At 61.8% G+C, this 26,487-nt stretch overlaps 2 protein-coding genes, 1 long non-coding RNA gene and 1 other non-coding gene across 21 annotated transcripts in view; 1 reads left to right on the top strand and 3 right to left on the bottom strand.

Moving 5' to 3' along the window:
* Nucleotides 1-138: 138 nt before the first annotated feature.
* Nucleotides 139-851, bottom strand: LOC109435318 (uncharacterized). The gene is made up of 2 exons (XR_002135951.3): nucleotides 484-851; nucleotides 139-270 (listed from the first exon to the last, which is right to left on the bottom strand). It is a non-coding gene; the product is annotated as an uncharacterized LOC109435318 (long non-coding RNA).
* On the bottom strand, nucleotides 361-443 carry LOC141569529 (small nucleolar RNA SNORD60). The gene has a single exon (XR_012493254.1). It is a non-coding gene; the product is annotated as a small nucleolar RNA SNORD60 (small nucleolar RNA).
* Nucleotides 852-1,020: 169 nt separating the features above from the next.
* On the top strand, nucleotides 1,021-19,398 carry TRAF7 (TNF receptor associated factor 7). Of its 16 annotated transcripts, none has more exons than XM_019713125.3 (23): nucleotides 1,023-1,173; nucleotides 3,238-3,467; nucleotides 3,980-4,025; nucleotides 8,333-8,451; nucleotides 8,697-8,754; nucleotides 10,723-10,814; nucleotides 13,178-13,294; nucleotides 13,763-13,855; nucleotides 14,040-14,073; nucleotides 14,712-14,895; nucleotides 14,993-15,127; nucleotides 15,834-16,051; nucleotides 16,128-16,201; nucleotides 16,416-16,464; nucleotides 16,541-16,668; nucleotides 16,827-16,909; nucleotides 17,654-17,693; nucleotides 17,799-17,915; nucleotides 18,004-18,126; nucleotides 18,308-18,427; nucleotides 18,517-18,648; nucleotides 18,731-18,850; nucleotides 19,025-19,398. In XM_019713125.3, exons 4-23 carry the CDS (start codon nucleotides 8,371-8,373, stop codon nucleotides 19,037-19,039), a joined length of 2,013 nt encoding a protein of 670 aa, XP_019568684.1. In that variant the 5' UTR covers nucleotides 1,023-1,173; nucleotides 3,238-3,467; nucleotides 3,980-4,025; nucleotides 8,333-8,370; the 3' UTR covers nucleotides 19,040-19,398. The 16 variants fall into 16 exon arrangements, with proteins under 16 accessions (XP_088657470.1, XP_019568688.1, XP_019568689.1 ...); XM_088801340.1 differs by having other exon boundaries at nucleotides 8,333-8,469; XM_074322824.2 differs by having other exon boundaries at nucleotides 3,980-4,519.
* Nucleotides 19,399-19,618: 220 nt separating this feature from the next.
* Nucleotides 19,619-26,487, bottom strand: part of CASKIN1 (CASK interacting protein 1) — a 26,857-nt gene continuing 19,988 nt past the window's right edge. For 2 of the 3 annotated variants that reach the window (XM_019713121.3, XM_074322819.2), the window contains exons 16-20: nucleotides 26,385-26,486; nucleotides 24,870-25,008; nucleotides 22,768-24,795; nucleotides 21,689-22,124; nucleotides 19,619-21,323 (exon numbers count right to left, since the gene is read on the bottom strand). In XM_019713121.3, the coding sequence (XP_019568680.2) occupies nucleotides 21,224-21,323; nucleotides 21,689-22,124; nucleotides 22,768-24,795; nucleotides 24,870-25,008; nucleotides 26,385-26,486 (2,805 nt within the window). In that variant the 3' untranslated portion in view covers nucleotides 19,619-21,223. The remainder of the gene's footprint in view (nucleotides 21,324-21,688; nucleotides 22,125-22,767; nucleotides 24,796-24,869; nucleotides 25,009-26,384; nucleotide 26,487) is intronic. The other variant, XM_074322820.2, reaches the window with a different exon arrangement.

The raw sequence follows: 26,487 nt of genomic DNA, 5'->3' as shown, positions 1-26,487 counted from the left end.
AAAAGCACAGCAGGGCTTCCTGGAACCCCAACAACATAGAAAGCCATGCTCAGTGGCCAGTTAATCCTGTTAGTGAGGAACCAATGGAGTCCCCTGGGGTGCAAATGGTGTGTGAAAATAAAGACACTTGCACTCCTATCAACTCATACCACCTTTGCTTTATTGCTAAGCACTTCAGATAGATATGAACTACTCCCGCCTTACCACCAGGTCCCTGGACTGATTGACGTTGACTTACATTCAAGGTCTCCAGGCAAGTCACCGACGGCCCTGAAAAGCAGACAGCGCCGAAATGTAGAGAGAAAGAAGCCCACTCTCCCCATGTTTTTATCCTCAGACCCGTCAATGGGGCGCACCGTGAAGCCTCAGTCTTGCAATATAATCAGACTGCATGTGCAGTTTTCATACGAGGTGTCAGAAATTAAAGCAATTCATCACAGGCTCGGAGCGGAGTGGGGGAAACCAGGCCCGGCCCAATCTTACCTGTAGGGAACTGTAGGTCTGGAGATTCGGAGTTCCCTGCCCGAACGGGGCGTCGGGGGAGCAAGAAACGTGCACAACGCTGAGGACCAAAATGGAGTACAGGACGAGGCTAGGCCAGCCTGCGGGTTTGGGCGACCAGTTCTTCTCCAGGCATTGCGCACAGAGCGCACGAAAAGATCCTACGCTCGCAATCCACCGCGAAAGAGCGGGAACGTGCCAGGCTCAAGCTTTTATAGAAACTGCACCAACACTGCGATTGGACAATTCCGGCGGAAGTATCCGCCCCCCATCCCGGCCGCTGATACGCTCCGCTCGCTACACTTTGTTTTCACCAATCGCGCCATAGTATTTCTTGGGGATTGGATGGGGGTGGGGGTGATCCTCCCTTTTGTAGAGGCTAACTGTGAGCGACGGATACACAAGACCAATCAGACTCCGATCTGCAACATAGAGTGATTCTCAAGCCGCCAATCCCGCCCCGCGACATCGGAGCCGCCGGAAGTCGTAGTTTCTGAAGAGCTGAGCGTGAGGCGGCCGCCAGGGTCATGAGAGCCGGGGAACTACAAATCCCGGCAGGCGCAGCATCTGAGCACTTCCGGCTCGCGCGTCCGGTCCCTTTCCCGGCCGGCGGCCGAGGGGGCACGATGAAGCGGGAGGGTGGTGCTGCCGCTCCCCGGCGGCCGCGGGCGGGTGAGTGTTCGCGCCGAAGTCGTGGCTCGTGCCTCGGGACCGCGCGGTGGGGCGGGGGGCGGGTGCCTCGGAGTCCCGCGAGGGGTCAGGCCTGGGGGGCGGGGCTGAGATGGGCTGGGGTCTCGGCTCCTGTTCCTCTTTTTGCCTGTCAGCGGGTCCGTCGCTCGCTCCATCCTTCCTTTCTCTCCTTTATTCATTCCTTCTTCCTGCGTTTATTGAGCGCCGCCGGGGTGTTGTAGGCGCCGGGAGACTGCGGAGAGCATGATCCCAGTACTCGTAGGCTTTCTCAGCCTCACCACTGTTGACAGTTCGTGCCGATCATTCTCTGCTGTGCCTTGTAGGATGTAGGGACGGTATTAGATACCAGTACCGTCCCTACTCCCGTTAAGACAACCAAAAATGTCTCCAGACATTGCCAAACGTCTCCAGGGGAACAAAATCCTTCCCCCGTGAGAACCGGTGATGTAGAGAGGGGGAAGGGACTGACAATACATAGACAGAATCATGAGGAGTTGTGGTCGGTGCTTATGAAAGAAACAGGGCGCTGAGAGAGTACTGGAGGCTCCTGAAAGGCTTGGGGTGGGGGAGACCTACAGCAAGCAGCCTGTCCTGGAAGTTGCTGGAAGAGCATGCCAGGCAGAGGGAGCAAGATGGGTAAAGGGCTTGGCGTCCATCAGTGAGTACTGGCAACGGGGTGAGAGGCGAAGTCGATGAGGCCAGGCCAGTGAGTGAGGTGGCAGGGATTGTATTGTGCTTACAAGGGAGGCCGTTGGAGGACTCAACCACAGGAGAGCCTGCATCAGATCTAAGTGTAGTAAGGAGCCTCTGGTTGTGTGCGGAGGAGAAACTGGGGTCAGTGAGCAAGCAGGAGAGAGTGAGGCGGCTGGCCTGTGCGTAGAGAAGAGTGGGTTGGGGGCCTCATCTTCTACTCCTCACTGGGCCTGGTTGTCTTGAGCCAGATCTGGGTATTCAGCTGGGGCTGAATCTGGGGTCCTACTGGATACATCCCTGCTCTGGGGCGGAGTGGAGTGGATACGAAGAGGTGGGGTTCCAATCTACTTTGCTGCCTCCTTTGCTTAGAGCTCCTTGCTGCCCAGCCTGTCTGCCTACCCTTCTCCCCATCCCTCAGACCCCTCCAGTGCACACCCAGGCTCCCTCTCTTGGGGGCTGCCTTCACCAAGCATGGGGCTTTTCTCTTCCTCATTCTCTTTCTTTAGGCCTCTCCCTTCCCACATCCCTTCCTTGAGGGCCTGTGGCAGGCACAGCCTCTGTCGTAAATGCCTACTTTTGCTGCTCTGGGCATTCACATTTCTCTGTGTCTCGAAGTTTCTACGTCCTATAGTTACACTGTGTTCAGGAAGCCAGAGCCTCCCTCTGAGGGGAAGCAGGAATATGGGCAGCCTGTCTGAGGGAGGTGACCAGCAAGGAAGGAGGGGCCCAACCTGCGGGTTCCCTGTGGAGTAACTCCCTCTGTGGCTGTGTGTCATGAGCTTTCTGGAAATGAATGAAAAAGATCAGGGTCTTCAGTATTGACTTAGGTGGTACAGAAACCTGTGGAAAAGTGCCTTTGACAGGTGATATGGAGCTTAGTAGTACTCCTAACCCTCTCTGCCCCTTACACCAGGCTCCTAGCTTCTCCAGGGTCAGACTCACGTTTAGGTGTCACCCCGTCCCCTCTTGCTAGCATAGAGCCTGGCATGCATTCAGTGTGACCCTTAGCCAGCTTGCTGAACAAAGGGGTGAACAGTTTGGGAAGTGGAATAAGATGTGGTTAAAGGGTCTGAGCTGGTCAGGAGGTTCCAAGCAGCCTGGACCCTGTGATTTGGCTGTTCCCTGGTATAACTTGGCATGGAGCTGGCCTAAGGGCATGGTGGGACTCCTTGGCTTGCTGGTGGCAATGGAGAAAGCAGAGGAACAGGGCTTTGGTCAGCCTCGGCATGATCTCTTGCTGGCTGGATGTCCCTGGGACAGCCTCTTACCCTCCATTGTCAGCTCTCAAAGTAGAGCTGCTGTTGCGGGTCTTTCACTGTTTACTCATGCGTCATCTCTCACGGTTCCTTCCAGATGTGGGTATATCCACTCCATTTTGTGGGTGAGAAATCTGAGGCCCAGGTGGACAAGCAGCTTGCCTAAAGTCACACAGCTGTTAAGTGGCAGAAGTGGGATTTGAACCCAGGTCTGTCTGAGTCTGGCGCCTGTGGCTTTGACCACGGTACTCTTCCACCTCCCTAACGGACACATGAAGGGTTCAGTGTAAAGCATGTGTGTGAAGTGCCAGCGCACGCCGAGCCCTGGTAGGTGTCAGCAGGATGTGACCTGCTCTAAACCTGCGTACCCATGGGCCTTGCCTCACTCGTGGGTGGGCACCTAGGACTCCACCAGGCCCTCTGAGGGGCCCACCAACCCCTTGACTTCCAACAGATACAGGGTTCTCTTGGGCAGAAGAGATGTCGTTGCTCCCTGAAGGAGCATGGAGTCAGGGGGGACAGATGAAGGAGGAAATGGGCACTGGGGGCTCGTGCTAAAGTCACTATGCAGACCTGGCACTTGGCCACCCCAGGAAGGAGGAGGCGAGCGATCTGGAAGCCTTGTGGCGGGGTTGAACCCTTGTGGGAGGGCACCAGGTAGAAGGAGCAGCCTGGCAAGAACCCAGGGCTGAGGGATATACAGAAGGAGTGGTTCACAGGCCGCAAGGGCGTGGGGTGAACTGTGGAGCGGGCCAGGCCAGGTCTCTGCCCTCTACGCTCACAGTGCACCTTCAGACTGGCTGTGTCCTGGCGACTTTGTGCCTCCCCAACTTCTGCAGGGAAGCGAGAAAGAGGAAGCCAGGGAGCCGGAAGCCATACGGCGTGGTGAGGAAATGGCTGAGGGGACCTGGAGGTGTATACCAGGCCCGGGCACCACTGGCCACTTGGCTCTTGGGCAAAGGCCCAGGACCTGTTTCTACAAGTTTCGACCTATGGATTTGAGACAGCCAGGATCACGCTTCCCAGAGCTGCCCCTGCAGCCAGGCCAGGCTGGGCGCTGAGTTGGAGGGAGGGTATGGGCAGGAATAAGTGGCTCCTGCAGTGAGGGGGTTACACATGCCACTTCTTCCCAGAAGGCTCTCCCTGGTCTGGATTTGGACGTCCCCTAGGCTGGTCTAGGTCCCTGCCCTGTACACAGCCCTCAGGTGTGGGCAAGAAAGGACGGGGAGATGAGGCTGGCTCCGAGGCAGGAGGGGAAGTGAAGGCATTTCCATTCCAAGTAGGGGTTAAAGCTGGGCCAGTTGAGCAGGAGGAACCCCCTCCTGCCAGCACAAGGGCCCGGGCCCGTGGACTCGAGAGGCTGGACCTGGACAAGAAAGGTAGGAGGCTGGATGGGGGTGCAAGGGAGCAGAGCCCCGGGGGTGGGGAGGCCACCGCAGGTGTCTAGTCAGACAGGCCTCACGGCCTCCATGGAGTCGGGGCTGTGTGTGCAGAGAGAAAGCAGGCGAGGTGAGGGCAGAGGCCTGGGCTGGGTGCTGGGAGGGAAGGGAGGCTGGGCAGGCCTCAGGTTAGGGCCTCCTGGGTGCTGAGGGGATCCCGAGTGTCACACTCTACCTGTTTGAGATGGAAAAAATGTGCTAAAGACAACCAGAGAAGTGTGTGTATGTGCGTTTGCTATGGCAACCAGGCCTGTTTCTATAGGATTTGGCAGCCCGGCCTGGGTTTGGGTCAGGGGATCCCAGGGCAGGGGCTGACCCAGGGGCTGCACCTGGGACTCTGGCAGAAGTCCAGCTAGCCGGCCTCGGTGGCAGGTGGGCTGACGTGTCCGGAGCCACCGGTACTCCTCCCTGGGGCAGTCGAGGCCGAACCTGTTTCCAGGGCACACCTACTCCTCGCTGGCTCAACTGCTGTTCAGGAGACCCTGCCACATCCGCTGCCTGGGGCTGCTGGAGGACCTGCCTCGAGGTGGGGCTTGGCCCTAGTGGGGACCTGCGTCTGGCTACCCCACTGTCCCGACTCCAGCATGGCCCACCTGGGCCGCCCACGCCACTGGCTGCCAGCCACAGGGCCCAAGTGGGTGGGGACCCAGGCCATGCCTGACCCACACCCCCTCTGAGTGCTTCCCAAGGGAAAGGGGTGAGCAGTAGATTCTGGGCTGCCTCCAGGGGGTGGGTTGGGGAGGGGTTCCCAACAAGCTGGCCTGCCCTCCCTCACAGGCTGCTCAGAGAAGGGGGGTGACGGGGGCGTTCCTGAAGAGATGAAGCGTTGCAGGTGGCTGTCTGGTTCCTTATCGGACAGTGAGCGCACCCCAGGGCCCCTGGAGCCCTTTGGACATGGACATGGGTAGACAAAGACTCCTGGGCTCCCCTGAGGCCCCTGGGAACAGGCAGGGTGGGGACTTGGCAGGCTGTTCGGAGGGAGCTGAAGCCTTTCTTGCTCTCCCCACCCACAGCCGGGTTTGCCTAGCCCACCAGCCTGTGGCTTTTCCCAGTTTGGGAGACGCCAGGTCCTTGGGCAGGCAAGGATTCTTGTTCTAGTTGACAGCTCCCTGACTGTCTGAGAACCTCAGGCTGACTATGGGTTGGGGAAGAGGCCTACCTGCCATCGGGGTTCAGGGCACCCCCCCCCCCCCCAGAACAGCTGCATCCAGCATCCCTGTAGCTGGGGTTCTGGCCTGCTGCGCCAGAGGATACCATGCAGGGGAAGACTGTTATTGCAGAATGCAGCCCCTGGGGGACCGGGCTGAGGGCGGGCTGAGAGCATCTTGCTCAATTCCAAGATGCTTAGCAAGCAATCACTGTTCCAGGCTGGGTGGGGCACACAGATGGGGGGGGCGGCTGGACTGCATCCCGGGGTCCTGCCCACGCCAGGTGAACCGGGAAATGGTTCCCTCCCTCCTTCCCTGGCTCAGCTTGGCTCACGGGTCAATCTTGTAGGTCCCCCGATAGGTGGTGTGTGGGGGCTGTGGGGCTGCAGGCCTGTCCACTATTGGCCGTCTGGGACTTTCCAGCCTATTTGCATGTTACCCTGTGAGCACTGCATGCCTTTCTGTTTACTTCACTTCAGAGCGAGGGACAGCCAGAGGCCTGCTCTCCCAGACTGTAGCAACAGGCGCTGCGGTACTTGGGGCACGCGGGACCCACGGAGGCTGGTGGGCTGGCCGTGGTCCCGGGGGGGAGTGCTTGCCGGGGTCCTGACCCCGGACCACGGGCACTGTTCGCTGGAGCCAGCAGCTGGCCTCTTGGCCCTGGGAGCTCGCAGTGGAGGTAGCACATGGATTGTAAGATGCAGGTCAGTGCCGGCCAGCTGCCTCCCTGTGACCCCCCCCCCCCCCGCCCCTTCCCTGCCCTGTGGTGCTGGGCCAGGAGCCACCGTTGGGTTTCCCAAGAGGGTGGATCCTTTTCTACTGCTGGTGGAGTCCTGGAGCTCCTGCTTCGGGCTGTCTGGGCCTCCCCTGGCCTGGCCTCCTTACCGCAAGCAGGGTGGTCCCCAAGACTTCCTGGTTAGTGTGGAGACCAGCAGTCGCCCTGGAGGTGAGGCTTCCAGATGTGCCACATTCACACCTCTGCCCGAGGGCCTGGCACTGCGCATTCTTCCCTGAGAAGACAGGCCACCAGAGAGACTGGTCTGGGGCACACAGCCAAGCCTTTTGAGTCATGGCAGGGGGAGTGGTGGACAGGACGGGAGGCTTTGGCCACGCTCTCAGGTCCCCCTATGTAAGTGAATCCACAGGGTGGACAGAGCATGAGGGTGGGGGTGGTGCCTAGTGGGGGCAGGGCCTGAGAGCCAACCTGTTGAGTCCTGAGTCATGAGCACTTGGAGGGTGGCATTGCTGGTGGCATTTGAAAGGGCAGGTAGAGAGAGAAGAACAAAGAGAGAGCAGGGACACAGGGCGTGGGAGCCAGCTCCTCCCTGCAGAACCGTAGGCTGGGTTGGCGGACCGCTGGGAGGACCCCAAGTCACACTGCCTGGCCATCGTATGTGTGGGGGGGCAGACACTGCTTGATGAAGAAAGTGCCAGAACCAGCTAGACTGTGCAGTTGGCCCGTGCTGTACTCACCTGGGGCGGGAACAGAGAGCATTTCCCGCCCCCTCCCACAGTGTGGGGGGCTCAGCAGCCTTCTCGGCCCTGAAGGACCTCCAGGCCACAGGGTGGGGCCCCCGCCTCCCATCCCACCACCGGGAGCAAGATGAGTCTGGCCACCCTCCCCACCTTCAAGCCAGGCCTGTCTGTGGCTCTGAACACGGCTGAGTCCGCTGTGCGGGCAGACGCGGCTCTTGGCTGCAGAGTGCTGTGGGTGCTGACAGTGGGAAAACCGCTGGAGGGCGCCTGCCGATAGGACCACCAGAGGGTGGGCTCTGTCTGGCAGTAGGGCTGCTCTCTGGGCCGTCCTCAGTGGCTCTAATCCCTTCTCTCTCCCGTGGGCACTTCTGAGCCACCCCAGCCCCTCTCTTCTGGGGAGTGGAGTGGTTGGAGGCCTGGGATGATTCGCACTGTGCCTTCTTTCTGCCAGTTAGCCCAGCAGCCCTGAGTCACAGTGGAGGGGCTAGGAGGTTTCCTTTGGTCCTGGGGTAGGTGACCTGCACAAGGGGAAGAGTCGGCTCCTCACTTGGCCCCTCCTCCCCCTGCCTAGAAGGTGCTTGCTCTGTGTGTTGAGGCTCGTGAGGAGTTGGGCTCCAGGTACGTCACCCAACAGGTTCTCTGGGGTGTGGCCATCGTCTCCACCATCCTGCAGACTGGGGCTGGCCCAGTCCTGACCTTCCCTGGCGGGAAATAGGCATGTAACTTGGTCACGTTGTGTGCCCCGCCTTGGCTCCAGGGAAACTTGGCCCTCAGACCCAGAAGAGCAGACAGAGCATGGGAGGGTGGTTGGGTGTGCTCTCTACCTCGAGCAGAGCTGGGTGGGCTTTTCCGAAGTGTTAAGCCTTCAAGGAAGGTAAAACTGAGTGCCAGCTGCCTGCCTACATCCAGAGCTTCCTCCCTTCCTCAAGCCTGTCGCACCTGGGACAGGAGGGAGGGGAAGGGACTTTGCCCGCGTGGACCTGCCCTTGTTGGTATCGGTGATGCAGAGAGGCAGACGTGTGCCCCATGGCGGACTGGCCAGAGCAGGCCTTCTGTGTGGAGCAGGCCCAGCCAGCTGACAGGGGCCTGGCCACCATCTCTAAAGCCCCCCTTTGTGCTCCACCCACAGGGGACACTGCCCGGGGACCCTAGATGCCTCTCTAGAGCATGAGCTCAGGCAAGAGCACCCGCTACAACCGCTTCTCTGGAGGGCCTACCACTCTTCATACCCCAGACATCGCCACTGGGGTAAGGGGCACCCCGTGGGTAAGGGTCTGCTCTTTGTGCACCCCCCACGGCCCAGGGCCCCCCAACAGAGCTTCCAGAGGGGTCCCTCTCTGGAGGTCCTGTGGGCAGGCTGTGATGTGCGTGTGGGTGGTGTGTCCGTGTGTATGTGCACGGGGGTGCGTTAGGTGACAGCATGCCATTACATGGCCACATGTGTCCACGTCCTTTCTGGAGTCAAGGCCACGTCTCATCTGTTCTCTCTCCAGACCAGAATGGAAACGACCTTCGGGCCCGCCTTTTCAGCTGTTACCACTATCACGAAAGGTGAGCCTGTGAGCCCAGGCCAGCCCAGCTGGGCATAATTTGGGTGCCTCTAACACCACGAGGGTCCGTGGGGCCTTTCTTGGTGGGGCAGGGAGCAGGAGCTGGCTTTGGAGACCAGGCCGCTTGGCTTCGGTCCCCTTCCCCAGCTGGACAGGAGTCTGCCATCCTGCTCCCGGGGATTCTGCTTTTGCCGCTGGGCCCTCCCCAACTCCACCAGCCCCCTGGCCCTTCTTCCTGGTGCCTTACCCGTCACCTCTCCAGGGAGGACTGCCTCAGCTTCCCCGGCACCCCACACATACCTGTCCTGTCACACTGACTCCCGCTCAGCCCTGCCCCAGGCTCCTAGCAGCCTCCAAGGTTGGACCTGGGGACTGTGCGGGCATAGGTCAGGGACACGATGTGCTCACGGGGTCCTTTCTCGAGCCTGGTCCCACAGCTGTGGCTCCAGCGCTGTGAGGAACTGGCACACGAGGGCACGCCCTCCTTCCCAAAGGGTGCGGGGCCCCTCCTGTCAGGACTAGGGTTCCAGGGATGGTTTGTTCTTTTGCCTTTTTGGCACTGGGCCGCTCATAGGAGCACACCAGCTGCTAATTGCTGTTTTAATTGCTTTTCCTCGGTTTCCTCTGGATACCCGTGGTGCTACGGTCACCGGGCTGCTCACACCAGCTCCTCTTTGCCGCTGAGCGACCCCCTGAGGGGCTCGGAAAGAGCCCTGTTTTCGTCTTAGATTTTTTTTCTCCTGAGGGAAAAGAAAATAAACATCACCCCTAATCTCACCAGCCAAGTAACTATCTTAATTCTTCATCTACCTTCAGAGATGTCACAGCCCTGTAATGCAGGTGAAAGCTCCCAGGCAGTGAATGACAGGGGCCTCTCTTGTCCTTGTCCTGCCCAGTGACTCCCTTGATGGCAGTGATGGGTCAGAGCTGGGCATGAACACTTGCCTCACCTGGTCCCGCTCATTGCAGATGGGGAAACTGAGGCCCAGTCACAGGGGAGCCAGTTGAAGTCTGGATCATAATCCCAGGTCTTTGGGCTGGTTGTGACATCTGGGTGTGGCTGGGGCCTGAGGCTAGTGGCCGCCACTCCTGGCCTCTGGCTTCCTCCTGCTCCCACGTGGACCCCTGACCAGCCCCTTCTCGGGGCAGCCAGGGTGACCTGTAAGAGGAGGAGGGTGTGGGCCTCCAGCAGCCTTCCCAGGGGGAAGCGAGGCCAGTGGCCGATTTCGGGTTGTGACCATGCCAGGGAAGGAGGTGGGAGATAAGTGGCCCTAGACCACCAGGCTGCCATCTTGGCCTCTCCACATGCCGGCTGAGGGGCCTCAGACCTCTCTGTGCCTCAGTTTCCTCCTCTGTGGCCTGAGGTTATCAAAGAACCCACCGGGCAGGGTTACCTTGAAGGTCAGACAGAATGATGTCCCAGCTCCTGCCGAGGTGTAATCACTCGCGTGCTGGCTTCAGGCCTCAGCTGGGCACAGAGTGGCTCCCCGTTTAGGTTGGGTGCTGGGAGCTGGTTGTAGACGCTGAGAGAAGACTCCTCCAACCACCACCCCCAGGCGGCAGGGCTCAGCGCTGGGACTGTCCAGGGCAGGTGGAGCCCTATGGCTCAGGCACTGGGGGGGCCACCTGAGCCCCCGCCTGCCTCGTCCTGGAGAGGGCTGAGAGCTAATGACAGAGCAAGCTGGGGCCCTTGCTGGGGGCACGGGGCCAGTTCATGCTGTGCCCTGCTCAAGCACTTGCTGGAGACAGCGTTCCCAGGTGCCCCTGAGCCCAGCCCCAGCCGAGTTGCCTTCAAATCCAAAAGGAGGCAGTAGGAGTAGGCAGAGGCAAGAAGAAGTCGTCTTCCTAAAGACGACTAGCCCAATGTCCAGCCCAGTCTCTGCACCTGCCTAGCCCACCACCCACCACAGAAGGTCAGGCCTCCCTCCGAGTCCCACACTCACGGCATCCGGCCCTCTTTTCTTGGCAGCCGATGGGAGCAGCACGTACAAACAGCACCGCAGGACACCCTCCTCTTCCAGCACCCTTGCCTACTCCCCTCGGGATGAGGAGGACAGTATGGTAGGTCTGGACCAGACTCGCCCCTCCCCACCCTGCAGGAGCCTCCCGCTATGCCCTCTCTCCCAGGACCAGGTCCCAGGAGGAGCTGAAGGTAGGAGGCTCAGCCTCAAGGAGCCCTGAGCCCAGGGAGCTGGTGAGACAGAGTGCTAGTGTGTGTGGACACCCTGAGGCCCAAGCACCGAGGCAGGATTGCGTGGGAGAGGTGGCCAGCAGGGATGGCTGGGCCAGAGGGTACAGTGCGTTTGGCTCCATCTTGAGTAGGTGGGAGCCACTGAAGGTTCAGTCAGGAGGGCAGCAAGATCAAATTCCCATTTTTTAAGTTCCATGCTGCTGAGTAGAGGATGAAGTGTGGGTTGCCAGGTAGCGGCAGGAGGCCCAAGAAGGGGCTCCTAATGAGGAAGATGGGCCCCAGCAGATGGCGAAAGGTGGACAGGCCCAAGCTGGGGGGTCAGCAGAGGGGGCCCGCAAGGCGCGTGCTGACTGCAGGGGAGCTGGAGAGGCCCTTGCTGCTGGTTCTGCAGTGAGAAAGGTTCTGCAGAGTAGGGGCCATGTGGCTGGGGTCACAGTGGATATGCCCTGCTTTTCTGTCCGCTGGCACTCATCGCTGGGCTCTGGGCCTGCCTGGGGAATCGAGGACTTGCCCCACGGGTGTGGGGGAGACACCGGCACATTTGGACCCTCCTGCCACTGACCTGTCCTGTGTCCTGCTTTCTGCTTTCCCTTGGCAACCTGATGGACTCCCCTGGTTCTCCCGTGCTGCCGGCCTCCCAGGACCCAAGGCTTCTCGTCATGCTAGGCCGCCAGGCCTTTGTTTCCTATTTAATAGGAAGAAAACAGTGTTTTTAATGATTTGACAAAACACTCTTGTGCCAGGCACTGCCCTGGGTCCTCTGTAAAGACAAGTCACACGACATGTCCTACTTCCTCCAGCTCTGCCTGTCTCCGTCTCCACAACCTCCGGCCTGCCCACGGGAGTATGGCTGGGATCAAGAAGGCCCGCCTTCCCACTGGGGCCTCCAAGGAAGCGAATACCCCGTGTCTGTGGTTTCTGTGATCCTGGCGCTTGGTGGCCCAAAGGGGGTGGAAATGTGCTGTGAGGACCCTGAGGCCATGACCCCCTGGGCACCTTATCGTTGGCTGCTGGGGCCCCACAGGCTGCCTCTCCGCCTGCCCTGGGTAGCTGGCAGCATCAGCTCCCTCGCTGAGGAGGGCAGGCAGATGGGAGAGTAGAGCCAGGCCAGGCCCAGCTTGCTTGGCCCAGCTCCCATCTGGACCTGTTGCCCTCTGGTTTCCACTGCTGCCCATGGGGATGGTTTGACTCACTTCCTCTGACTTTCCCCTCTTGTTTCTCATGTGGCGTTTCCATGCAAACTTGCCACTTGGGAGGCTGTGAAGAGAGGTGGGCACGGTGCTGGTGAGGGAGGTGCCTCCTGTGGGCACACGAGGGTCACAGGGATCTCTGCTGCCCTCGCTTAGGGAAGCCAGGCCCTGGAACTGGCTGGGCTCTGCAGAACTGGCATTGCCTGGCCCGGCATCACTCTGTCCTTGGCGGGTCTCACATTCTGGGCTGGTGGGGAGGGGATCATTCCAACAGCCCCCACACCCACGGAGGCTCAGAGGCAGCTTGGCCCCAGAGCGGCCGGGACCAGGAAGGGCCCATGGTCTGGGTGTAGAGGCAGGAGGTTTGTGGCTCACAAATGAGGCTTCAGAGCGGGAGTGGGTGTATGGGAGTAAGGGCTCTTGAACTGTTCCGGAGGGTTCCAGGACTCCCCCAAATCCTCATCTTCGGTGGCTCAGGCAGAGGCAGGCACCTGTGGCTGTCCCTCCTGCATGCAGAAGCCTGGCCAAGGTTCAGTGGGGGTGTCGTCACCTTCCCTGGGAGCCCCACTGGCCTGGCCCAGTGTCCCCAGCCAGGGAGGCCAGGCGGGCAGCTGAGTCTAACAGGCACCCGGAGTCCCACAGCTTCTCCCAGCCAGCCTCCCATTCCCTTCCCTCCAGCAGTCCAGGGGCCACGGCTGCCCCAGGATTGGCTGGTGGAGGTGCCCCCTGTGCAGCCCACATTCCCTCACGGGAAGCAGGAAACAGGCCTAGCGTGTCCTCGTAGAATTGAATAGCAGGAAGTCTCTCCATTTACACAAAGAAAGTTGGCAGACGTGAGTGGGCGGCCTAATAGGGCTGGGACCGCTGGGCAGGAGGGGGCCTGGGCATTGCACCGGCTCCCAGGCACACACCATGGCCCCGGCAGGCTGAGTGAGCACCCGGAGAACGGGGCAGCCCCGGGGGGGGCCCACTGCCCTCAGTGTGCACAGGGGCTCGGCCCCAACCTCCCCGCTGGCTGACCGGTACCTGTCTCCGTGCCACAGCCCCCCATTAGCACCCCGCGCCGCTCCGACTCGGCCATCTCCGTCCGCTCCCTGCATTCCGAGTCCAGCATGTCCCTGCGCTCCACGTTCTCGCTGCCCGAGGAGGAGGAGGAGCCGGTAGGTGTGGTGGCCATCGGGTGGGCTCAGCTCAGAGGACTCCAAGGGACCCTCACTGTGCTGTGGCAGTGGGAGGGCACTTTCCCCTCAGGCACAGTGAGACGGTGATCGGATCGGGTCAGGGACCCCCATCCTCTCTGGCCCTGGCCAGGTCCCCTAGGCATGTTCTTTTCACTCCCCACCGCAGGGGCTGCCCAGGGGCCAGCTTTGGGAGCCAAAGGTGGGACCTGTGTAGGGCCCTTTCTAGTTGCCCTCTCAGTTAATCGGGCATAGGTGGGCCGAAGGCATGGCTACAGGGGTCCTCCCTACTTGGGCCCTGGGCCTCAGCAGGCTCCTCTTGGCACATGTCCCAGCTGAGGTGCCCCTACCCTGAGAGGGCAGCTCAGGCCTGCAGGGGGAGGGGCTGGGTGCCCCTCACCCATGTCAACACCCCTGGGCCCCACCCTCACCGGCCCTGCCTGGTTCTAGGAGCCGCTGGTGTTTGCCGAGCAGCCCTCGGTGAAGCTGTGCTGCCAGCTCTGCTGCAGTGTGTTCAAGGACCCTGTGATCACCACGTGTGGGGTGAGGCTGCCCGTCCCCTCCCTGACCTGTGCACCGTGGGGCCAGGTGGGCTGCCAGCCCCGTCCATGTGGAGCCTGGACCCTGGTCACAGGCCTGGTCTGGCCACCCAGCAGGTGCCCTCTGCATTGAGCACCAGGTGGGGGTGACTGCGGCCATGCCCCAAGTCTGCCCGTTGTCTCCACAGCACACATTCTGTCGACGATGCGCCTTGAAGTCAGGTAGGGCCCTCCCAGACCCAGGCCTGGCCGCCTTGTTCTCCAGATGGGAGGGAGGACCCTCCAGGGAGGTCCCAGCCTAGGCCCAGCACTGATGGTGCCCCTGGCTGCACAGCGGCTTCTCCTAGTCCTGTGCACAGTGTCTCTGCTGCGGGTGGCGGTGGCCCCTGGGTGCGCTCGGGCCAGGCTCAAGATGTTGACGAGCAAAGCAGTAAGACCCGCAGCTGGGGACCTCCTGGGCTCTGCACCCTCACTATCAAGGCTGCTGCCTCGGTCTCAGGCATGAGCAGCCAGCCAACACCCCTGCCAGGCCCGGAGCTAGGTCCCCTCCCACTCTGTCCCCAGCACCCTTGGCCCTGTCCCAGACTTCCTGGTCAGCAGGGAGGTCTCCACTCCCCCAGTGGTTATTCTTGGTGGCCTGGCCATGTACCGCTTACTGTTCTGGGCACCTCAGAGCGCAGGTAGATGGGTGGATCGAGCCCCTGACAGAGGCTCGATCCACCCAGCTGGGGGAAGCAGGCTCCAGGTAGCTAACCAGGGAACAGTGTCCCCGCTCACGCAGCCTGGCCACAGTGCCCTGGGCAGAGGTGCCAGGAGAGGGTGGCTGGTGGGCCGTGGGGTCAGCATGCCCTCCCCTCCAGAGAAGTGTCCTGTGGACAACGCCAAGCTGACGGTGGTAGTGAACAACATCGCGGTGGCCGAGCAGATCGGGGAGCTCTCCATCCACTGCAGGCACGGCTGTCGGGCAGCCGGGGTGGGGAAGCCCACCGTCTTTGAGGTGGACCCCCGAGGGTGCCCCTTCACTATCAAGCTCAGCGCCCGGAAGTAAGTGCCCCCCGGGGCCCCCAGCTCCCCCCCTCCCAGGGGTGCTAAAAGCAGCACTTCTGGGGACTCAGCCCGTCCCATGTGGCACCTTTCACAGGGACCACGAGAGCAGCTGTGACTACAGGCCCGTGCGGTGCCCCAACAACCCCAGCTGCCCGCCCCTCCTCAAGATGAACCTGGAGGCCCACCTCAAGGAGTGCGAGCACATCAAGTGTCCCCACTCCAAGTACGGGTGAGTGGGCGGGGGTGGGTGCGTGGGGGCTGCCCCAGGGTGGGGGTGGACGGGCAGGAGGATGGGCGGGGGGGCCTGGGCTGCCATTCACAGTCCCTCCTTCAGCAAACCTTTGTTGAGATCCGCCTGTGTGCTGGGCGCTGGGGAGACAGCCAGGGTCCCTGGGGAGATGGACCTTAGCGGGAGCCACACCGTCGACTATGTAATTACAAACTGAGGTACAGGTGCCGCGAAGGAGAGACCTGAGCCCCATGGGAACACAGGGCGGAATGGTTGGGGAGCTGGGGTGGTCAGGGAAGGTGTGAGCTGAGAACTAACGCATGTGTGGGCTTGAGCCGGGCAAAGACCAGGGCAAGAGCTTCTGGCAGCTGGACCAGCAGGGGAGGACTTGAGCAGAGCCAGACCTGAGACCAGAGGGGGCTGGGGGTGGGAAAAGAGGCAGGCTGATGAGGAGCCCTTGAAGGAGCTTTGAGCAAGAGCAAAGGGGTTGGGTGTTCCTTGCAAAGTGGCCCGCTGGCTGCTAGGTGCTGGTGGGAACAGGATGGGTGGGCGGGCGTGCAGGTGTGGAGAGGATGGTGGCCCATCTGGGGTGCAGTGGGCACAAAAGTGGGATGTGAGAGAGATTCTTGGGGTTGGAGAGGCAGATGGAAGGGTCCTACCGGTGAGCTGGTGAGTAGGGGGGCAGGCAGCTGTCATATCCCTCCAGGTGCACGTTCATCGGGAACCAGGACACGTATGAGACGCACCTGGAGACCTGCCGCTTCGAGGGCCTGAAGGAGTTCCTGCAGCAGACAGATGACCGCTTCCACGAGATGCACGTGGCCCTGGCCCAGAAGGACCAGGAGATCGCCTTCCTGCGCTCCATGCTGGGCAAGCTCTCAGAGAAGATTGACCAGTTGGAGAAGAGCCTGGAGCTCAAGTTTGGTGAGGGCCTGGCCCAGAGGGGGTGGGGGTGCAGCCCCTCCTCCTGGTCCCTGACACCCTCTCCCCTGCCACTCAGATGTCCTGGATGAAAACCAGAGCAAGCTCAGCGAGGACCTCATGGAGTTCCGGAGGGATGCGTCCATGTTGAATGTGAGCGTGCACGGGACAGATGCAGGGAGGTGAGGTGGGTGGGGGACACAGGACCGTCCCTCAGCTGGGGCCCCAGCAGGAGGCTTGCCCTGCTCAGGATTAGGTGTCTGTGCTGGGAGGGCTGCTGCTACACCTGCCCTGCCCCCGCTGAGCCCAGGCCAGCGGGCAGGGGACGGCGGAGCCGCAGCCATGCCCTTCGCTCTTGGCCTTGCAGGATGAGTTGTCCCACATCAACGCACGGCTGAACATGGGCATCCTAGGATGTGAGTATGGGCCCGCTGCTGCCCCCACCCTCCCGGAGGCCCCCAGGCCCCTCACCAGCTCGTTCTGTCTCTGCAGCCTACGACCCGCAGCAGATCTTCAAGTGCAAAGGAACGTTCGTGGGCCACCAGGGCCCTGTCTGGTGTCTCTGTGTCTACTCCATGGGGGACCTGCTCTTCAGTGGCTCCTCCGACAAGACCATCAAGGTGGCTGGGGTCCTGCCTGGGGGCATCTGCAGCCTGGCGGGGCTTCCTCCCATGGGCGGGGCTTTCTCTCCGAGGCTGGCTTGTGTTCTCATTCCTACCAAGCCACCCTGGCACCTGGCTGATCTGGCTGGGACCCGCTGTAACTCTGGTCTCTACAGGTGTGGGACACGTGTACCACCTACAAGTGCCAGAAGACGCTGGAGGGCCATGACGGCATTGTACTGGCGCTCTGCATCCAGGGGTGAGTACAGGCACATGTTTACCCACTGACCATGGCCCGCATGGAGCCGGGGACCGGAGACCCTGAGCTGCTGCCCCGTGGGCTGAGAGCTCATGCTTGTGTGGCCACATGTGTCACACGGCTGTGTTGGCCCCTCCTGCGAGGCACTCTCGACCTTCAGCAGGGCTGGGTCTCTGGATGGTAGCACGTGGGCCCTCCATCCTTGACGTCATACATTCCCAAAGCAGAGCCGTGGCCCTGGAGGACCTCAGGTGGCCAGAGGACAAAGATGGGACATCAGAGAGTGAAGGCAGGAGCTCAGCTGTCACTGGCCTGGGCACAGCTCAGGGACAGGACTATAGAGCAGATGGCCCAGCCACCTTTTCGCCCCTCTAGAAAGGGACGGACCCTTTCTAGACTTTCCTTCTGTCTTGTGTCATGAGGCTTTGTGTTATGGGCGTGTATGGGGGGGGGGGGTGCTCGAGCAGAGGAAACAGCAGCTTGACTGGCAGCAGTGCTAGTGGGGTAATTACCTCCCCGCTTGGCAGTCAGACACTTGCCAGGCAGGCACAGGGTTTGGGCCTCCACTTCCGAGTCCCCCTCCCTGAGACTAGAATACTGAGGCTGGGCTCATGGAAGCAGCAGTGGCCCTGGCACTGGCCCAAGCTGCTGGTTCCTGGTGGCCACTGCTACGTTGGCCTGCAGGGCAATGTTACCAAGGATGGTGGCTTCTCCTTCTCTGACACCGTGGCCTTGTTTCCCCAGGTGCAAGCTCTACAGCGGCTCGGCAGACTGTACCATCATCGTGAGTGGGGACTACAGGAGGGGTCAGGCCGCCTCAGGAGCTGGGAGCCCCAGGCTCAGAGCAGCAGGGCCGGTGCCTGAGGCTTCCTGTCCTCCCTCCCACCAGGTGTGGGACATCCAGAACCTGCAGAAGGTGAATACAATCCGGGCCCATGACAACCCTGTATGCACGCTGGTCTCCTCGCACAACATGCTGTTCAGCGGCTCCCTGAAGGCCATCAAGGTCAGGCAGCGCAGTGTGTGTGCACGTGTGGGGTGTTGGGGTGCCGAATGCCTGGCCGCCCAGCCCACACCCCCAGCTCTCCCCACAGGTCTGGGACATTGTGGGCACTGAGCTGAAGCTGAAGAAGGAGCTCACAGGCCTCAACCACTGGGTACGGGCCCTGGTGGCCGCCCAGAGCTATCTGTACAGTGGCTCCTACCAGACAATCAAGGTACCGCTGCACCACGCTCCCAGCACTGCCCAGGCCACTTCCTGAGGACTCCATCTGCCCCGCCCCCTTCCTGCCAGAGCAGGGGGATCCTCCCATACACCCTGGGTGGGGAGTGGGCTGCCCACGGTGTCCGAAGCCCCAGAGGCCCTGGGTGAGGTGCCTGGCCTGCGATCGCCCATAGATCTGGGACATCCGGACCCTAGACTGCATCCATGTCCTGCAGACGTCTGGTGGCAGTGTGTACTCTATCGCCGTGACGAATCACCACATTGTCTGTGGCACCTACGAGAACCTCATCCATGTAAGGGCAGACACCTAGGGGCAGGCTCTGACTCTGGGCCCCCATCTTCCCCGGTCTGTATCTCTGACCTGCCTGTGCCGTCACCTCAGGTGTGGGACATCGAGTCCAAGGAGCAGGTACGGACCCTGACAGGCCACGTCGGCACTGTGTATGCCCTGGCGGTCATCTCAACGCCAGACCAGACCAAAGTGTTCAGCGCGTCCTATGACCGGTCTCTCAGGGTCTGTGCTGGCCTGGTAACAGTGGGAGGCTCAGGGCGGGTGGCCAGACATGGGCAGGTCCTCACGTCCCATGTGCCCCCAGGTTTGGAGCATGGACAATATGATCTGCACACAGACCCTGCTGCGTCACCAGGGCAGTGTAACTGCTTTGGCTGTGTCCCGGGGCCGGCTCTTCTCAGGGGCTGTGGACAGTACTGTGAAGGTCAGTGCCTTGGCTGGTGCCATTGAAAGGGGCTGGCTGCACAGGTGGAGCAGGGGTTGGGGGGTGAGGAGCCGGCAGCCCTGGATGGATGACAGGGAGGGCAGGTATAAACAGCAGGTGGTGTTGGGGCAGGATGGCCAATGGGGCACCTGAAACAGAACCCTTCCTCTGCAGGTTTGGACTTGCTAACAGAATTCAAGCCAGGTCTTGGCTTCTGGGCCCACCCTAGGCCTGTCCAAGCCAGGCTGGCCACATGGGTGGTCTCGGGTTCTCTGCCTGCCCACTGGGGACAGTTGGGCAGGCTCAGCCGGCCAGGAAGTGCCCTCCCTGCCCTGTACCCGGTGAGCCTCCCTCTGCCTGGCTCTGTCATCATTGTTGCCAGGACAGAGGTCCCCCTCTCCACACTCCAGGTATAACGCTCACCTGGCCCACACTCCATCCCCACCCCTGATGGACTTCGGGGCCTTTTTACTCACCTTTTCTACTGTTTTTAGATTGTACATAGATTTGATTACTTCCTCATTGAAATAAAAGCTACACAGACTGTGGCTGTGAGTGGAGACGGTTCTGGGATGGAGAGGCTGCCCGAGAACACTCGTGTGCCCAGGCATCAGCAACCAGTGGGAGGGGGACTTGGGAGGGACCACAAAGTGGCTCCTGTTGTCTGTCGACCCCAGGATGTAGCACTCTATGACTTCCCCTTCCTGCCAGGAATGGGCTAGCCCCCCACTCTCTCCAACACAACCCCCAAAAAGTGAGCCAAGCAGCTCCGTTTTCTGCTGTTTATTGACAGCCAGCCAACAGTAGCTCCCTGCCCAGACCCCCCTCCCTGCCTGCTGGAGCCCCAGCCTGGGCCACCCACTGAGAGGCCAGGTGGATGGCCAGGTGCTTACCATCCACTAGGGAAAGCATCGTGGCATGACAGCTGGAAGGGGCCTCACACGCCCAGACGCCACCTAGGCTGACCCCTTCCACCCACCCACATCACAATCGCTGGTTTTTGGCATTTTTAACTTTTTTTTTTTTTTTTAAGAAATGTCAAAGTTGTGCCCAACACACGTGGATCAGCAAACACAATAGAGGAGGCCAGTCAGTACTTTTTGGAGGGGCGGGGGGAGAGGAAAGAGAAAGAGGGCAAGAACAACCACACAACATAGCCTTGGACCACGAGCAGAAGCGTCCGTGGGAACTCGAGTGGGGGGTGGGCTGGCTGGCTGCTCCGGGCCTGGGGAAGGAGGGTCAGGCACACCCTCACGTGCCACACACAGCCCGGCATGCACGCCCTGCTCCCACTGCTATCACTTGGCTGACGTGCCACGTTCACCACGCGGTGTGCACAGCTCCCGTAAAGCCCAGGAGGACCCTCACAGCAGCACCCCCCAGAAAGGAGGGAGCCCTCCCGTGTCCACGGCGTGGAGGACACAGCCCAGCAGCAAGGCACATCCTTTGAGTTCTTCAGACGCAGAGAAGTTAGGAGAGAGCAGAGGAGGCCCTGGTGGTGCATGGACCCTTCCCCAGACCCCAGCCTCCTTTTTGTGCTACTGGGCCAGGAGTCTGGCCACTCCTGGCCGGAAGGATGAACAGACAACGGCCAGGGCCTCTAACAGCTTTTGTCTTGAGCTAGACTCCAGTGTCCTTGCAGATGGTAAATGGTTTTCTATAGAATCAATAATATTTTTTTCTTTAAATATATATTTGTTAAAGTTATACTTTTTTGTTTCTCTGGGGAAATCTGCCTCAGCTCATTCCCAATAAATTAATACTCTCAATAGCTTATATTCTGGGGGGTACATTGGGGCCGGGGGCCCGACCCCAGCCCCTTGTGCTGTGCCAGAGTGGCTGGCAGAGGTCCCCAATGGGCAGTTCTGTGCTGGGCATAGGCCTGTGCTCTGCCACAGATTGGGAAGGGACCTACAGCAGCTGTCCCCTCTTGCTGCCTGCCAGGGCAGGCCCAGCCTGTACTCAGGACAGGGGGGTCAGGGACTGCCCCTCCTGTACATACAGTGGGCAGAGCCTGGAGGTGGGTGGGCAGGTGGCCCAGCAGTTATTGCACAGGGAGCAGCAGACAGGGGCGGGCACCCGCAGGGCAGCAGCATCTGTCCAGAGCCCTTGGGTCCCCTGGCCAGGCAGTCCTCCAGGCTGGGCATCCTGCCTGGGCCCAGGGGGCAGGAGTTGTGCTTGTGCAGGGGCTGGGCAGCACGACCCGCCCCCGCCTCATAGCCACGGCCGTCTGACGGGCAGTCCTCTGCACCCGGCCCCCCTTGGCCCACCGCCCCGCTCACTCGCGCCTCGCCCAGAGGTGCCCATCCTGAGGTAAAGGTCAGTGTGTAGGCCAGAGCCCGGGTGGCGCGGGCATGCTCAACGTGGGCCTCATCACTCCAGCATGGCGTCCAGCTGGTCCGCCAGGTCATCAAACATGCTGCCGATGTCGTCCAGGATACTGCCGGTGCTCTTCTCCTCCGCGGCCGATGGGCTAGGGAACCGCGCAGTGTGAGCGAAGAGAGGCTTGGGGCCGAAGAACGCCCAGCTCGGGTCTCGCGCCAAGCCCCGCCCCGAGACCACGCCCTCATTCAATCCAGCTGTGCGAGGGGCGGAGGCATTAGACCACGCCCCCACGATCTCGGCCCCGCCCTGCCCTCGAGGCCAGCTCATTCACTTCAGCCTCAGAATGTAAATGACCTGGGGTGGAGGGCAAATCCCACCCACCTCGGCCACACCCCGCAGTGTAAAGGGCGGGTGTCTCCGCCCCAGCCCCTACACAGCATCCTCGGATTTGCACGGACCAGAGCGGCGCACAAATCACCTCCGCGCCCACCCCAGATTTCGCCCCGCACCTACCGCGGGCCCTGCGCGTCCTCCTGCCGGATCTTTTCTTCTACGGCTTGCAGCGCCGCCGCCAGGCACGCGCTCGTCTCCTCCAGCTTCTGCCGGGCGCTGTCGCCGGGCGAGGCGCCGTCGGGCGCGGCGGGAGGCCCGGCGACGACGACGACGGCGGCGGCTGCGGCGGCGGCGGCCGCACGCGGCGGCTTAGCCGGCACGTGTAGCGCCGGCGCGCCGGGAGACGGGGGCTTGGCTGGGCTGGCGCTCAGAGAGGGCGGCGTGCTGGCCGGTTTGGCGAGGGCGGCGGGCGGCTGACGCGCCGGCGAGGGCGAGGGTGACGGGCTGGCGCTGCCTGACTGCAGCCCCGCCGCGGCCTTGGTCGGCTTGGGCGCCGTGGGCGGCGGCGGCGGTTTGGGAGACACGGGCGGCGGCGTGCAGTGAGCACGCTTCACCTCTGCGGGTAGGAGGAAGAAACTCGCACCGCGACGGTAGGCCGCGCTGCCCATCCTGGCACAAGCCCCACCGCAGCGCCTCAGCTCGCACCCAGGAGCTGAGATACCTCCCTCTCCAGTGCTACCTCTCTGCCCCTAGCCGGCCCGCGGCCGCCAGGGGGCGCGCTACCCCGTGCAAACTTGCTCGCGTCACTGCTTTCAAACCCGGCGCAGTCCACCCCAACCTGTATCCCCCTCCAGGTGTAGCAGCTGCAGCCACTGGCCCTTCCGTTGCTTGAATGCCACAGGGCCTTTGCACCTCTGATCCTTCTACCCGGAAGCTTCTCCTCTTCCTCCTGTGCTGGGATCACTCTCTAGCCGGGTCATAGTCCTCCCTGATCCATCCAGCATTGTGCACCTGTCCTCCCTCCACAGCTGCTACCCTTCATGGGTTTCTGTGCCTCCCCCTAGCAACGTGACCAGCTACTCTCCTCCCAACTCTGGGCTGGCAGAATTGCCCTATCGGTGGAGGGATGAGAGGGTCTGAAGACAATTTCCCACCCCACTCCACCTGGCTGCCATCAAATCCAAAAAGGGGAAGAACCCTGAGACCATGGAGTGGGGAGGTGGGGTGGGGGCCCTTCCCCAGCTGGCTTCCTCACCTACCTGGGCTTCCTGGACCTGGCAGCGGCACCTTCTTGGAGGCAGGCGTGGGCGACCCCTGGACCTTGGGCACTGGCTGAGCCAGGATAGGCTTGGGAGAGACAGGCGGCTTGGCTGGCTTCCGGGCATCACTGTCTGGTGGGGGCAGCGGGGGCAAGTGCATCAGGTCAGAGGGTGGGGGCTCGGCAGGTGGGGGTGGTGGGGGCAGCTCCAGGGGCCCAGCCTGTTCAGAGGCCGGTCGGCGGCGCATCGTGCCTGTGCCATTCTGGTACACAGACAGTGGTGGGGGTGGCTCAGGACCTGCCTCCCGCTCCTTGGCCTTTGGCCGGCGCTTGACTGTGTCAGACTCAGTCAAGATGAACTTGACATTCTCCTGCTGGCTCTGCTTGGCTCGTATGCGCCTCTTGAGTGTGGCACTGGCCTCCACCCGGGCCAGGGGTGGGCCCTCCCCACTCGCCTCGCCCTTGGCCGGACCTCGAGGCCGCTGCCGGGCAGTGCCATCCTCCACAAAATGGCCATGATCTGCAGGCCCTGCCGGTTCTGCAGGCCCCCGACGGGCAGTGGCCAGAAGTCCTGTGACGGGCCCACTGAGGGTGCGGCGCCGGTTCACCACCTCGCCGTCAGGCCCGATGGCCTCCTTGTGCTTCACTGAGGCCAATACCGTGGCCACCCGGCCTGGCTCCGGGCTAGCAGGGCGAGGCATGGGGTGGCCCTCAGGGGGCCTACGGGCTGCCCGGCCCCCACCCCCAATGGATGACAGCTCGAGCATGGCTGCAATGCTCTTCACACTGCCAGCACTACCTGTGTCCACACTGCCAGCCAGGTCACTAGCCCGCCGGCGCTGTGCCCGGACTCCCAGCCGACCATCCTCAGTCCCAGCCCCCTCAGTCTCAGCATCTGGTGCCGACTCATCAGCCAGGTTGGCACTGGCCATGGCTGAGCTGGAGCGCTTGGGAGGGGGTGGTGGAGGCCCCTTCTTTCGGGGACGTACAGCGAAGGACTGGCTGCGGTTGACGTTCTTGTCAGCACCGGCGGGGGCCCGCACTGAGTGGCTTCGGCCTACACGCCGCTGGACTGTGGCATAGGGCCCTGCAACGGCTGGCACCAGCAGCTCGTCCCGCTCCGGCTCGCTGTCAGATGCTGCGTAGCGATTCAAGCTGTGGGCACGTTTCTTGGGCCGCCCTGGCTCCATATCGGCCTCAGGGGGCAGGCACAGCATGGGCACGGGTGCAGGAGCAGGTGCAGGCCCTGGAGCAGCTGGCCCCGCCTCGCTCTCCACAGGCTGGGGAAGCACATAGGCAAAGCCGCGGTGTGTGGGTGACTGAGGCAGCGAGCGGGGTGACATGGGTCGCTCTGTCGGTGGCAGCAGCTGTGGGGTGGGCTTCACCTTGGCCGTGGCTGGGGCTGGACCATGAGGCCCCCCCAGGGCCTGGGGGGAACCTGGCCGAGCTTTAGTGGGAGTCTGGGGGGGTGTGAAAGGGCTGGCACCTGGTGGAAGGACCTGCCGTGGCTTGCCAGGTACTGGGGGCACACTGGCCCGCTTGACACTGTGGCTGTGACGGCCAGGCCGAGCCTCCTTGGGCGAGGTACCAGGGGCTGGCCCCTCATCCAGCAGGTACTCCTGACTTCGTGACATGGGGCTGCCAGGCCCAGGGGGCCCATCACCCAGCAGCTCCTGTGAGCTGCTCATGTGCCGTGCCCGCCCACCCAGGCTGGGTTCCTGACGCATGGAAGCCCTTGGAGTGGGCGGCAGGTGGTTGGAGGGCTTTTCGGCAGCAGCAGTGGCCCCCTCTGCTGGGCCAGTCATGGCAGCCTGCAGCTCACCGCTGAGCTCGCTGTCCTGGAAAGTGGTCATCTTAGGAGATTGGCAGTCAGCTGGGGCAGGCTCAGGTGGGGGCGGCGACTCAATGGCCATGACTTCAAGCGACTGCGGCGCCTTCCGGCGCAGGGGTCCCCCATCGTACTTGGCGTACTCTGCCTTCTGCAGCTCTGCCAGTTTCCTCACTGCCAGCATCAGCTTCTTCTGGTGTCCTGAGTGGGGCACGGGGCAGGTCAGGCCGGGGAGGGTGGCAAGGACCAGGAGGTGGTGGGGGCCAGGGCCTCACCCAGCTTGGTGATTCCAATCTCCTGCAGGTCCTCCCAGGTGATGTCAGTGATGAAGTCGATATTCTCGTAGCCGTTGTCCACCAGAACCTTGTAGTACTGGGCCAGGCCAATCATGGAGAGCCACACAGCCAGGTTAGCCTACAGGGCAGGACACAGAGAGGGCAGCCACAGCTGGCTGCTACTTGGAGCTGCTGGGGGAGGGGCACCGGGCCAGCCCGGCAGACAGAGGACAAACACAGGCCAGAGGTGTCAGCTTTGGAGACAGTGCAGCCTTAGCAGGAGCTCAAGGCCAGCTCACACACACATATGCACACACACGCAAACACACACAGAGGCGACCCTATGCTCAGGACACCGTTTAGGGGACGGGGAAGAATATATTTCCTCTCCTGCCGAGGCAGCCATGGGGACAGCACCCAGGTGGACACACCCCACACATCATGGACACAGACACACAGTACACACACACACACATCCCACATCCCAGCCATACCCAGGCACTGATACGCCTTTGTGTCACACTCACACCCTCACCATTTCTCCACTTGCATCAGGCACGGTCATACGGCCACATCACACGTGTGCAAACAGCCACAATGGTCTTCACCCAGAATCACCCAGTGGCTTCCTGAATGGCATCCACCTGTCCACACTCCCAGCTGGACATCACTCGTACACCCACACAGCATACTCGGTCACCCCTGGGTGCATGGAGCAAAGTAAGGCCCAGACTTGCTTGCTGGGAGGATCCCTGAGCCGCTGACTGAGTGGGGCACAGTGGGGCAGATGAGCTGTCCTGACTCATGGCCCTGAGGGCTTTTGGGGGCCACGGCATCTCCCCCATCGATGGATGGGGAACCACAGCTCGACATGAGGACCAGAGAGGCAGCATCAGTGCAACAGGCCCTGGGCCCACCTTCTCCTGGCCCAGAACCTGTCCCACCACCTGGATGCCTGTTAGAAACAGCACAGCCTGTGGTCCATGTGGGTGTCAGCCGTCAGTGCAGCCGGCCCATGCAGCCGAATGTGTGGGTGTATGCGTGCTATCATCAATGGGCACCTTGAATATATTCAGTGCACATGTGCTGTCTGTGTACATGAAGCACGCTCACACATCCCCACGCGTGTGCCCAGGTGTGTGCAAGCAAGCACATCCATCGATGCAGGCCCCTTTGTGGTGTCTGGGTAGGTGTGTGATGGGCAGCGTCACAGGGGTGCCAGGTGTCCCTGTATGGGTGCCTGAGTGTGGAGGGGGTCTGCGGGAGCATGTAGTGGAGAGGGGGACTCTCCCCTTGCCCTGACAGCCCACACAGGTTGTCACCCCTGTCCCTGCCTCAGGGAGGCTGGCCCCAGTGCCTGTGATGGACAGAGGCCATCCAGGCGGGTCACTGCTGGGGAGCCATCCTCTGCTCTCCTCTCCCTGGAGCCCAGATGGCATGGAGAGCGGTAGCCAGGGAAGCAGTTTGTCTGTCTGCCCATCCTGGGCCCATCCACCAGGGTACAGAGGGCCTTACGGGTTTGTGCTCAGGCAGCCAGTCGGGGATGCTCAGGCCACTGATTTCTGCTGTGATCTTCTTCCGATGGCCCGGCTTGGTGACCCCGATGGCTGTGAGGTCC

The sequence above is a fragment of the Rhinolophus sinicus genome, chromosome 10 (assembly GCF_057876585.1).
Source record: "Rhinolophus sinicus isolate RSI-liver-muscle chromosome 10, RSI-T2T, whole genome shotgun sequence".
In the NCBI taxonomy this organism is placed as follows: Eukaryota; Metazoa; Chordata; class Mammalia; order Chiroptera; family Rhinolophidae; genus Rhinolophus; species Rhinolophus sinicus.
This window is presented reverse-complemented; position numbering and strand designations above follow the sequence as displayed.